At 44.3% G+C, this 12884-nt stretch overlaps 1 protein-coding gene and 2 long non-coding RNA genes across 5 annotated transcripts; 2 read left to right on the top strand and 1 right to left on the bottom strand.

The window, feature by feature from the left end:
* Window positions 1-296: 296 nt before the first annotated feature.
* Window positions 297-4110, bottom strand: LOC122180291. 2 transcript variants are annotated; one of them, XR_006178987.1, is made up of 3 exons: window positions 3415-4110; window positions 2309-2823; window positions 297-1847 (listed from the first exon to the last, which is right to left on the bottom strand). It is a non-coding gene; the product is annotated as an uncharacterized LOC122180291 (long non-coding RNA). The 2 variants fall into 2 exon arrangements; XR_006178986.1 differs by having other exon boundaries at window positions 3300-4110.
* Window positions 2214-4110, top strand: LOC122180289. 2 transcript variants are annotated; one of them, XR_006178985.1, is made up of 5 exons: window positions 2214-2284; window positions 2746-2816; window positions 3311-3358; window positions 3473-3575; window positions 3857-4110. It is a non-coding gene; the product is annotated as an uncharacterized LOC122180289 (long non-coding RNA). The 2 variants fall into 2 exon arrangements; XR_006178984.1 differs by lacking the exon at window positions 2214-2284 and having other exon boundaries at window positions 2597-2816.
* Window positions 4111-4628: 518 nt separating this feature from the next.
* Window positions 4629-10298, top strand: LOC122180286 (estradiol 17-beta-dehydrogenase 11-like). Its single transcript, XM_042871852.1, has 7 exons — window positions 4629-4882; window positions 4966-5073; window positions 5643-5774; window positions 6890-6996; window positions 7758-7895; window positions 8089-8205; window positions 9377-10298. Exons 1-7 carry the CDS (start codon window positions 4673-4675, stop codon window positions 9462-9464), a joined length of 900 nt encoding a protein of 299 aa, XP_042727786.1. The 5' UTR covers window positions 4629-4672; the 3' UTR covers window positions 9465-10298.
* The last annotated feature ends 2586 nt before the right edge of the window (window positions 10299-12884 follow it).

Consider the following 12884-nt stretch of genomic DNA (forward strand, 5'->3'; position numbering starts at 1 on the left):
ACAGTTGAATACTGGTGTCTCTCACTGGCTTAGAGCACTTATGAGTGGCTCTGAACTCATGCTCTGCCTCCCCCTGAGTCCTGGAGCTGGCACTTCCCTGCCTCAGCCACAGCTCTGACCTGAATCCCATGCCAGGAGAATGCCAGCACTGCTGAGCTGTGAAATTAGGGTCTGGCTGCACTGCTGATGTGCTAATTAAGAACAGAAAGAAGTTCCAGGAGAAGAGTAACAAGTCTGTAGTTCTGTGCATCTCCAGTGGAATCAAACATCTGCCCCACATACAGGATGAGCAACTGTGCAGCCAAAGCAGCCAAAGCCAAATCTCTATTAACAACTGATCTTATACAAGTCAATTCTGGACATTAATGGAGCCTTCACTCTTCTTAGAGTAGGTAAGATAAAAATCCTTCTATATCCAATTATGAACACAATTTGAATATATCTGAATTTCTAAATGAAAAGAGAAAAGTAAGTAATCCCTTTCAAATAGGACAATGCAGTTACATCATTAGAGCTGGAGGAAGAAATTCAAGTGATCTTTTAAATTCTTCAATTTCTTACTAACATTTCTATTCTGGCTAGGGTTCTGAGTGCTGAATTACACAGAAGTAAATCAAAGCACAAACTGGGCAATGTAGACTCAATTAGATACGGAAAATACAACAGGCTGATCCAAGAACAGTTACATTACAAATGCATACTGGCAGAACACATGGCAATTTAAAAAAGGAGATCATTACATATGAGTATGTTTGTGATGTCAAGCCAAGCACTTCACCAAAAACAACCACTCCAGATGTACTCTGCTGGAAGCAGGAGACCCCAAACACTTCCTACAGAGTGAGATCAGAAAACAGCCTTCACCTGAACCATGTCAAAAGGAATGGCATTCAGAAATGCCATTCGGGTAGCTCAGAACACAGAACTCCACCTGGCTCCTGCTCCTTTGCCCTCGTATGAGCAAGGGCTTATCCCAGTGCAACTCCGGCCTGATTCTCCATGGGGCAATGAATAAAGCCATCAGAAAGTTCAGCACTGGAATATCTTTCATAAAAAAAGGATGGGTGACCACCAAAACATATTTTGCTGACAGTTCCTCCTGTAAACCTGACATGTCACCCACCGCACCTTCTGTAACATCACACAGCAGGGCATATACATGAATTTGGATTAGTGTATATTAGCTTGCTCTGTGCAAATTCCATTTGATAAAGAGCCTTTCTCTAGGACTTTAAATCTCTTAGGGAGGAAGAAGTTTTGACAGCATTTTGTTCTGCCTGACCACAGCCATGGCTCAGCCTGTTTACAACAATCAAAGCTAGTTCATCAGCCTGTTTAGGAAAGGTCAGCACACAAGGGATTGTCTTATTCTCCACAGAGCTTAAAACCAACTGGGGCTCTGCTCCAGCTAAGTGACAGAAGAAGATGCAGTGAAACAGAACTCATCAGGACAAACAGGGAAGACTTTCCTTAAAACCGTCCAAGTTCCCTGAGGCAAACAACTACATCTCCAAGGCAGATTAGGATTTCCACACGTTACTCAAATCAATCTCCAGTTATTCCCACTTCTGCCCATTTTGGAGGGGCACTTTTATTTCTTTTCTACAGTCACTGTCAGTTCTTTTCACTGAGGATGAGGACTTTCTTTCAAAGAAGTCAAATTTCTTTCGACATTGCAGGAGACAGTGGCAAAGGCCTTACTGATTCCAAAGAAGACAATATCCACTGCCCTCCGCTCATCCATCAGGCTGTTTCATTGCAGGACCTTGTCAAGTCTGTCAGGCATGACTTCTCCTTGATGAACACATTGATGGTGAATTCTACTGATGTTGTTATACACATGGACCCTGGAAAAGGTTTCCACAATTAGCTGATTTTTCCATTTGGAAACTGTAACCCTAGCAGCTTCAGTACTCTGGACATTGTTATCACACAAGTACTTCCTAAATAGGAGAACTTCCATAGTGAAAAAGACAACAGACATTCCTTTCACAGCACAAACACAACACGCATTCCCATTGCCAAACCTGTCAATCCCCCAAGGATTATATAAAAATCATAAAGGTCAACTAAAACATTTGGCTGCTTTACCAGGTGGGAAGTAATTAAACTGAAAAATCAGCGGGTCCAAACAAGATATGACTCATGACATCTTGTGGTTTTCTGATGCAAGCCACACTACCCAAAACCATATATATATAGACACCGGCCATCCATGCATTGCTGTTGCCAGAGCCATCTGCCTCCTGATCCACCGACCAGCCGCTCAACATGCAGCCCAAAGGTAACACAGATCCTTGGCTCTTACCTGAGCTATGCTGCAGGCAGGTGCTGGAGCAGGTTGTCCATACCGGCTGTAGAGCCTCCACCACAGGAGAGGCTCCGATCCCACCTGGACACAGTCCTGGACAAACCTGCTCCTGCAGACCCTGCTGGAGGGGCCTGGATATGGGAGGGGGGTGATCACCATCAGCTCCAGAGGTCCCTCAGCCTTTCTGTGAGGCTGCAAAGAAACAGCTCCTGGCAAAGACCACTCAAAAAACACCCTTTACTTACCCTGGCTGCACAATCACCAGCTCAAACACAGGGCTGGCACTCGAGGACACCCAACGTAGTGCACACAACTCACAGCACAGCTCCTGCTGCCCCATTTCCCTGTCACTCCTCTCAGAGGACAGCCTTATTACTCCTCCACATCTCCTTTTCAGCCAAAAGCTGTAACTCTGCTTGCTGTCTGCTTCACAGGAGTCTCTCTCACAATGAAGTTCCTGCTGCTGTCCTGCATTCTGAGCATGGTCCTTGCTGTCACCAATGCAGTAAGTACTGAACAAAAAATACACAGGCATCCAGTGTGGGAAATCTTAACATTGACAGCTGGAAATTACATGGCTTTTATCTGTCAGGACAGCCTCAAGAACATCAACGGTTGTTACACGGCTAAATGCATTTATGGTATTCCCAATCTAGATTTCCAGGTTAAGATTAAGCCCTTCTCAGACTTGAAAGCAAAAACAATAAATAGCAAGCTCACACCCAGCCCATCAACCAAGTCCTCATTCCAACAGTACAGAATTAAGCTGACAATTTTTCAGACACTGAAGATCAATTCCCTTCTTAGATGTAGCATTCTAACAAGACACGTTGATTAAAAATATATGCATTTTTAAAAACAACAATGAAGTACCTGTTTATTTTTGTTGATAATAAAACTAACAAAAAACCCCCCAGCAAGTACAATTAATTATGCTTTGCTCAAAAAAAAAAAAAACAAAAAAAAACAAAAAAAAACCACATCATACTTTTTCTACAGCAGCAACTTGACAGCAATGAAAGCTCCGGTTCAGACAGCTCAGAACAGGTAAGCCTTCTGTTTCTCAGTAACTGAATCTCATCAGCTCTAACATTCAGATTTACCTGGAGGGGTTGGTACTGAACTGGGAAACACTGATGCACAATTTCTCTCCTTTCACAGTACCCACAAGAAAGGACCATTTTCTTTCCTTTGCATTCCATTCTTCGCCTCCTCCAGAAACGCCCCAAGCATGCTTAGCCATCTGTTTTGCTGTGAGTCTGAGGTAAGCCACCCGTCTCATAGCAGAAGACAATCCTGCAGCAAGCTCTACCACTACATTTGCCTATTCCTCACTTGCATTATTCTAATTATGCAATAAACAGTCTTTAGAGAATTTTTTCCTTCCAGAAATAACACACGGCTCTTGGGAGCAGTGCAGCTTTTATGCCTTGTTCAGCATGGTACTTGCAGAATTCTTATTTTTCTGTTTTCACCTTTAGCGCTCTCTGTTAACGTAAGCACCTCACGTGAAATGAAAACCAATGCTATTTTGACTCATCACAGGACAGCCAGCTTTATCCTCAGCCACCAGCAGCTGCCCGGTCACCTGCTCACAGGGCTCTGTTTTCCAAAGCTGACGACACTGTTGGGGATGTGCTTCACATCATGCATCAATCAATAGACTAAAGCCACTAATGCCATTGGTTCTACTCTGCAATTCCGTTCTCACTCTGTAGATACCTATCTGAACAACCAGGGCTGTCGCCTATGAAATACTGCTGCTTTCCGATCGTCTTCTGCTTCCTTCATGCCTTTTGTCACCAGCACATTGAAACCACAGATCAGCAAAGAGGTGATCAAAGCCAGCGTGGGTCACAGTGAATATCTCTCCCCACCCTTGTCTGCTTACTTTCTAAGCCTGAATAAATGATAGACAGCAAGCAATCACAACTTCTTCATCATTTCTTAACAACAAATATTCCCAGGTCACTTCAGTGACCCCCACTGTCCGCAAAACAGGAAGGGCGTTACTGCAGCAGCTGTGCCCTCAGACTCTGGGCTCTGTCAAACCTCCATCCCATGCTTTTGACTGCTCACGTAGCGCACAACCCCCTCCTGCAGCAACAACCACCAGCTCCTACCTACGATTTTAAGATGTTTTGTTTGTTAAACAAAACACGTGACCACCTCCGAGAGCTCATCGCCATTTCATTGGGCGGAGCCCGGCCAATCAGCGGCGCCACCATCCCGTTGGCTGCGCCCCTCCTTTGGCCCCGCCCCTCGCTCACAGCGCGCTCCCGATTGGCTGCTTCCCTCTGCCCCGTCGCCCGGTGGGGTCGCGTGCGTTGACTTGTCGCGGTCGTGCAGAGCGGTCGCAAGATGAACTCTGCGCTGGAGGTGCTGGTGTTCCTGGGCACGCTGCTGTACGCCTACGTGGAGGCGCTGGTGAAGCTGCTGCTGCCCGCCAAGAGGAAGACCGTCCGCGGGGAGCTGGTGCTGGTGACGGGCGCTGCCCGCGGGCTGGGCAGGGCCACGGCCCGCGAGTTCGCCCGGCGCCAGAGCCGCCTGGTGCTGTGGGACGTCGAGGCGGTGAGGCTAGGGCCGCGGTGTGGATAAACGGGCTGTTCCGAGGCCGTGGCACCCGTGTCATACATGCATCCTTCTTCCCACAGCATGGCCTCAAGGAGACAGCAGCAGAATGCGAAGGGCTGGGAGCCACCGTTCACACCTTTGTGGTGGACTGCAGCAAAAGGGAGGAGATCTACAGCGCTGCCGAGAAGGTAGGGGAGCAGGTGCATGTGCCAGGGCTTACCCAAACGTGCTTCGATTTGGGAAGTGCTGGAAGACAGCACCGAGGTGTCCCACTCAGTTTGTGCAAGCCCCTGCAATCTCACCACTGTTTGCTGCTGTACATACATACCTTCAGGTACTGCAGCTTGTCCCATCCTAATCTGGGAGCCTTTGTCCTATTGAGCTCGTGCTTCAGACTTTAGACCCTGCAACCAAACTTCCTGCTACTGCCTTGCTGAGGAACAGACATAAAAATGTATAAGGCTGCACTGTAGGGAATGGTTCAAATCATTTTGTATGTCCACAGTGCCAGCTGTAATTGTAGAGCATGTTTGTCCATGGGTGATGCGTAGAACACTGTAATAACTGGCAATAAAAAAGGGAAGAACATCAGATCTAAATCAGCTTTCAGGACTGTTGTGGTTTTGGCTGCAACAAGGACACTGCATGTTCCTGACTGCAAGAAAATCACTGTAAGAATTAAATCATTTGCTACTCACAACCTTGGACTTTGTGTGTTAACAAGTGACGTTCACCTACACATCTTTTGGTCCAAAAGGTGAAAAAGGACATTGGTGATGTCTCCATCCTGGTGAATAATGCTGGTGTGATTGCAGCTGCCGACCTGCTCTCCACCCAGGACCACCAAGTTGAGAAAACATTTGAAGTCAACATTCTTGCTCACATCTGGGTAAGGGTCTCCAGCACGTTCATGCCTCCATAAGCGTTATTAAGGATATGTATTTAGACCAACAGTTATTTAAAACTACAGGCAAATTACCAAATTCTCTTGCTGCTTTGTGTGTATAGCAAACATGCACTCAGTCTGGCTGTTGGGAAACTTGATTGTCTCTTGCTGATCTGGGGCTGTCCTGGCTCCCTTGTTTTCCTTTCCACACAAGTTGGCTGTGATGGCCTCTCCCGCAGCGTAGGTTGGTCTATGTCAGAAGTGTTTTAATGTCTCTCTTTGGGTCAGGCTGTTTGGGCACTCTCAGCCAGGCACCAAGAGCCTGCAAGCAGTAGAAAAACTTCATATAATGCAAAGTGGTTTGGTTTGTTATCATCTGGTCCCTGAGAGAAGGCAGCCTTTGGTACATAGAGCTAGGTGCAGAGCAGGGCTGTCTGCTAGCTCTTAGCCATGCCACGTGGTGCAGCCAGACCCAGCCTCTCCCTGACTGCCACCAGTACATTAGCCAGTCTGCAGGGCTTTGTCCTGAAGTATTTTGTACCTGTCTCATTGCTGGCTCTGCTCTGGGCTTCTGGCACTGCTTTAATCCCATCCTGTAGCTGTCCTGCCGCTGCCTGCAAGTGCTGCCACCTTATCTCCTGCAGGGCTTCTCCCAGCTCTCTACCAGCAGCGTGTGTGGAGGTGATGCAGCTGGGATATCTCTGAGCTGGGGTTTTGGCTCTTTGGGACTCTGGCAATCAGATCCTGGGGATAGGACAGCTTTCAGCAGCATATCTAGTATTAAAGAATTTCCGTTTGCAGGAGGAAAAACAAACTGTGTGTGTGCTGGGGAGAGATACTGTAGTGCTGCTGTTGACAAGCGAAACTGAAAAGCAGGCTAGGAGTACCATGTATATCATCTTCTGCTGATACCTGACTTTGCTGAAAGAGTCCTTCCAGTGCATCAGCTGGAGGGAGAATGGGCATTTCTATGATTCTCAGAACCTACCTAGCATTAGGAAAAGCATTAGTCACTTAATTGCACATACCTGGGAACAGCGTTGAAAAACACTTAAGACATTACTATTTTCCTCCTCCCCCAACCCTTTTTCTGGTCCTTGTTCTAAATCCCTTTCAAGACAACAAGAGCTTTTCTGCCAACAATGATGAAGAACAACCATGGTCACATTGTCACAGTGGCTTCTGCAGCAGGTCAATTTGTAACTCCTTTCATGGTGGTTTACTGGTAAGTGACTTCAAAATCAGCTCTCTTCATTTCTTATCTTTGTCTTCTCCACCAGCAAACATGGAGAGGAAATACGTACACTCAGTAAGCTTCTTCCAAAGGAGGAAGAAAACCCACAGCACTCAGCACATAAGTGCTTGTGGGAATGCCCACTGATTTACTCGTTAGCTCTGACTGAATCGGGAACAATGCTTCAGTGAAAGACTAATGAAATGACAAATAAACTAATGGAATCTGTTTTTTTTTTTTCCTCCCCATAACTGATCCAGACTTTGATTGGTGAAAAAGGTATCTGCTTTCCTTCTTCTTAGAATAACATAGTGCTCTTGTGAGTTGCTGTAGCCATAAGAAAAAGTAATACTTGTATGTTTTTACCTTTTCTTCTTAGCTTTACAGACTTAGTCCATGTTTTCTCCTGTAGTAAGAAATGCTGGACATTACACTGTCTACTGAATTCAGCTTTCAAAAATAAAAACATCAGACTTACGCATGCCAATTAATATTTCCTAACACTCCTCTGACAGTTCACTACTGAGACTACTTAGATATTCCACTTCACATCCCAAAATGTTTTCCCCAGGCAGCAATATCTATTTTAGGAAAACGCTGTAAGACAGCAAAAATTAGAATTAGTCCTTGCCTTCCCAAGTGGATTGCACTGTTTTCTTCATTAGTCAGTACTGCATGTTCTCTCAGCTCCTTTCTATCAGGCCAGAAATAACATTCATGCCTTCTGATTTGTGCTTTTTTTCCTCCACCAGTTCAAGCAAGTTTGCTGCAGTTGGATTTCATAAAGCCCTAACGGATGAGCTGTCTTCACTGGGAAAGGATGGAATAAAAACAACGTGTCTCTGTCCAGTTTTTATAAATACTGGATTTGTCAAAAACCCCAGTGTGAGGTAATGATCCGAAGTCAGCATTACATATTTGCCCCTGCTTTACCTGTTATTCAAACTGAGTACATACCCCACATAGCAGTGATCTTTTATTTACCTGACTTCATGCACATGTGAAGCATCCTACTTCATATTCAGCTGCTGCCCATGTTTTTATCACTGTTGCCCTTACATATATGCATTCTTTTGATTTTAGGCTTGGAAAGATCTTGGAGGTTGATGAAGTTGTGAAGGCACTGATGGAAGGAATAGTGACCAACCAGAAAATGGTTTTTGTTCCATCAAATCAACGTTTTGCTTTACTTCTTGAAAGGTACGTAACAACACAAGGGATAAGTGCAAGTGTACAAGCATTACACTTCATAGAATCACCAAAGTTGGAAAAGACCTCTAAGGTCATCCCATCCAGCCATCCACCTGTCACCAATATTTCCTACTAAACCAGTACAACATCTAACTATTTCTTGAAAGCACTTGTAACATCAGATTCAATTTTGTGCTATTTTAGAAGTTGGGGCAAATCAGCATTGCAGTGCACTGTTTTTCTTTCCACTGACAACAGCAGACACCATGAGGGTTTTGTTGAGCTGTCATGTAGGTAGTTATGATCCATTTTTTTTGCACAAGTGCTGAGTGAAGAACTCAGATGCTCCATTTGGGATATGGTAGGGATGCAGAAGAAGATAAAGGGATTGCTTTTCCATAACAAATTGAATATCCCGTGGGCTTGCAAAAAATAATTTCTCTGGACCAGCAGCCCCAGATAATCTCCAAAAACAGTTAAGGATCTGCTGCTTTTTGGTGTTCATTTCTTCACGGCAGCACCAGGTCTATGTCACAACTGCTGGGAATGCTGCTTGAGAAGTGTTCTGCTGCTTTCCCTCAGCCATGTGAAGTGAGGTTGGTCCCCTCATACTTCTTAGACATCCAGCGTAGCTGCTCTGTTGGGGCTGCATTTTCTCCACAGCTTAGATTCAAAAGCTAGATTTGTATCACAACTACATTACCACTCCAGTTAGTATCTACAGTATCTCAACAATTACTTCATAGTAACTTATCCATAAAAGCCAGGAGACAGCCAAAACTGTTCTATGACAGCATAAAGAATCTTTTGCTTTCCCAAAATTCTCTATCAACCAGATGAGGTTTTGAAAGCAAAGTCAGTTCTCATTTCATTTTAATGTACTTGTCTACATTCAACATTAAACCTGCAAGCAGTAATTAAATCAACATCTTTGCAGTGGATATCTGTCCTTGAAGTGATCATAAAAAGAGGAAGGTGCTGAAGGGACTGGAGGTCAAGCTAGACAAAGAGTTATGAAGGCAGTGGGTTTTTAGGAAGTACCCCTCAGACTGAAGTTCTGGTGTCTGATGTGAACATGCATTCTGTGCCCAGATGAGCTCCAGTCTCACCTGTGGTGCCACTGCCTCCAAAACCTGAATTCTTACCCTAGGTTTAATTTCATGGATTTTTTTTCTTCCAGGTTGCTTCCAGAACGTGCCTTGAATTATCTCAAAAAGCTGACTGATGTTAAGTTTGATGCAGTCGTTGGGCGTGGAAGCAATCAGTGAAAAAGAAATTGTTTCTCATTTCCCCATGAAATGAGTGAAAGCAGAACAGATGCTGAGTGTAGCACAGCAATTTGGATTCAGAGCAGAATTAAGATGGGTACTTCTTCCAGGCCACCGCTTCCCATCACACCTTAAGGTCCATCCCACACCCGCAGAAGGAACAGATGTGCATAACATGGTGTGTTAGCAGAGCAGAGCAGAGAGGCAGCTCTAGAAGTCAGAAGGACTGCTCTGGAATGTGCACAACTGCTTACATGAGTGCAGTGGAATTGGAGTATAAATTAATGTGGTCCTATAGAGTAAAATTATCTTGTGGGGAGGAATGATTATAGGTGGCCTGCTTCACCTTAATGAATCATTTTAAGTTCAAAAAGCCTTGTACTGCACACAGTTTAATGCATTTTTTGTAGTAAGTACCTGAAATAATACAGCGTCTTAATCAACCACTACCTAAATATGTTGATTGTCCATTATGCACGAGCTCCACCAGTACAACTTGTACAGAATAAAAGCAGTTCTCTAACCAGGTGTCTCTTAGCAGTTACAGTCACAACCACATCCTACAGGTGCACTTAAGGTGCAGTGTTAAGAAATATATGCCCTCTGCTGATGTCATTTCTCAAATTGCTGATGATTCTCCAACCAGATTCAAACACCTTCCTCTGAAACAAGTGTAGTATTTCCTACAAATTACTGAGTGCCCTGTTCTGTTTCATGCTTACCACAAAATGTGATTTTTTTTTTCATAAGAATGAGGAAGCGTGGTTCTGTTTTTGTCCTTACACTAAAAGGTAACTACTCCAGCCTAATAAAAATTGCTGTTTATCTTCTCCATTATGTGTCTCCTCTACTAAAAGGAAAACCAAGGCTATTCTAAGCCTAAATACCCCTCATTCATGTGCCTGGGGTGAGCTGAAATGGAGCTCCTATGCCTGTACAGAACATGAGAAGGCATCAACTGGGAAGCCAGAGACTCCTTGCTATGCCTTCATTTCAACTAATTAATGCAATCATTGCAGTACAAATTTAAACCAGTACTGACACGCAGTTAACACACACACTTCCACCTATTTTTATCTTTTCAAACAGCACGTACAGAAGTGAGCAATTATTTATCCCACCCCCTGAAATGCTGATCCTATTCACTGCACAGGATGCTGCAGCACTGCCAGCCCTGATGATTCTGGGCTTCCCCTTCATGCTCTGCTTTTCTACATACTGATGAGCAGCAGAACAGGGATGCTGTGCAGGAGGAAAACCTAACATTGCAAGTGTGTGAGATACAGCCCCAGATGATCCCAGGTTTTGCTTTCAAGCCAGCTCTAGTCAGACCTGCAGTGATCAGGAGGTTAATCCTCCAAAGTTCTGTATGAACACTTTCCCCTATGGTACCATGTGATGAAATGCCAGTCAAAGACCTCTGTAGAGCACAGATCAACTTTTTGCCTATTTCTGCAACTCCTGACTGTGGCACATGTTGGCTGGCAAGTGGTCATTTGAGGGAAGCCTGAAAACCCACCAGGTTAAGCAGAGCTAGAACTAAGTGGCTTCCAGCGTAATTCATATTGATGTCCTGAGCACTTATACTGCAAACTTGGATTCTTCAGAAGGTGAAGTTTTAATGTGGCTCCACCTGCTCTTAGGTAGGTCCTAAGTTTGTGCTGTTGACAGGCTAACTGGGAGGAAAGTTTCTTTTGTGGCTTATACAACCCGCATGGAACGGGGCATTCAAGGTGTGGCAAAGAACCATTTCTTACACTGAGACAATTGGATTCTAGTTTATGAATCCTGTGGCTGAGAAATGGGTTTTCAGTGTTCCACTCACGGAAAATAAGTTAAAGCAATCAAAAGCGTGTAAGCCTCCTAAATGGATTGCATTTAAAAGGCAAACATTCCGTGCTGTAAAACATTTGAGGAGTGTGTGTTTTGAGTCATGATGGAAACAGAGACCAACTCAATACATATGAATTATTTTTGTATCTGTTCTCTCTTTCTTGAGACAATCCCAAAATCTGAGAAGGAGTTTTTTGTCTTGCATTTCTCTTGAATAAGTAGTTTTATGCTACTCCTGCTTTTATTTAAGCTGCATGTTTTCATTTCTGCTTGGTGTAAAGGAACATAAGAGAGAATTTAAACCTTCATCCCATGAACACCAGTGACAGAGAATCAAATTGTCAGGCCACATAGACTCCTCGGTTCTCTTCCTGGCCACAAGAGACAAGCTTACTCCAAAATCTGGTTGTTACAGGTACTTAACAGAAGCTTGTGTCATCAAACCTCATGTAGCAACTTCCATTAAAGTCCCACAGTTGAATACTGGTGTCTCACACACTGGCTTAAGGCACTTGTGAGTTGGATGAGAGGCTCTGGTCTCATGCTCTGCCTCCTCCTGAGCTCTGAAGCTGGCACTTCCCTGCCTCAGCCACAGCTCTGACCTGAATCCCGTGCCAGGAGAATGTCAGCACTGCTGAGCTGTGAAATTAAGGTCTGGCTGCACTGCTGATGTGCTAATTAAGAACAGAAATTATGTAGCTCTGAGCATCTCCAGTAGAGTCAAACATTTTCCCTGCAGACAATGTAAGTAACTCATCTAGAGCAGCCGGATGCACTATGGCCTCAACCTCATGACTGGGGCACTACTTTTAATACTTGTTGTCAATATCAATATGCATGCAATTGTATCAAATTTCAGGCAGTGGCTCATAAAACTGAACTGTACATGCACAGAACCTCCAGAACCCAGCAGTTAATTTTTTGTTATATCACCACCTTTAAATGTCCAAGATCACTGGCCATTCACAAACACTGCAATACTGTCAATAAAATTCCTTTCTGAAACAAGCTTCTGGTACATTAAATCTTGCAGATGCTTTCAATCTGCACGCTTAGCCATGCATTTTGCTCTTTTCTAAGCAGACCTGCTGCTTTTTCTACTTAGGGTACCATGAGAGTCTGGCACTGAGAACAACCCAGCCTAACTGCAAAAGCTTATTTAGAACAGGAATAAGTTTACATCAACCTATGTTCCTGTTACCATGAATAAACATGCTCTCATACAAACTATTTCTCCTCTGCATTCTCAGTTTTTTAATGCTCACAATCAAAATAGTTCTTGAGACAACAGATGTGCAGCAGGGAAATACATTCATTGCTCACAACAAATCCTGTGTACACAACCACAGCTGCAGTTTTCACACAGCTCCAGGCACTCGTGCTCACTGGTGCCTGCTTACAGCTTGTCACAGGTAAACTGCAATGGCGAAAAGCAGTGGGACAGAACTTACATAATCTTTCAATGACCACATGATGATGAAATGCTGCTGGTCTAGAGCAGAGTTCAGCAGTCTGGAGACTTCCATCATCAGCACCTGCACTGCAAGAGATGGTATGCTGAAAAGCACATCATGTACATGACACTGT

The sequence above is a fragment of the Lagopus leucura genome, unplaced genomic scaffold (assembly GCF_019238085.1).
Source record: "Lagopus leucura isolate 7727_CA_CO unplaced genomic scaffold, USGS_WTPT01 Super-Scaffold_100004, whole genome shotgun sequence".
Lineage (NCBI taxonomy): Eukaryota > Metazoa > Chordata > Aves > Galliformes > Phasianidae > Lagopus > Lagopus leucura.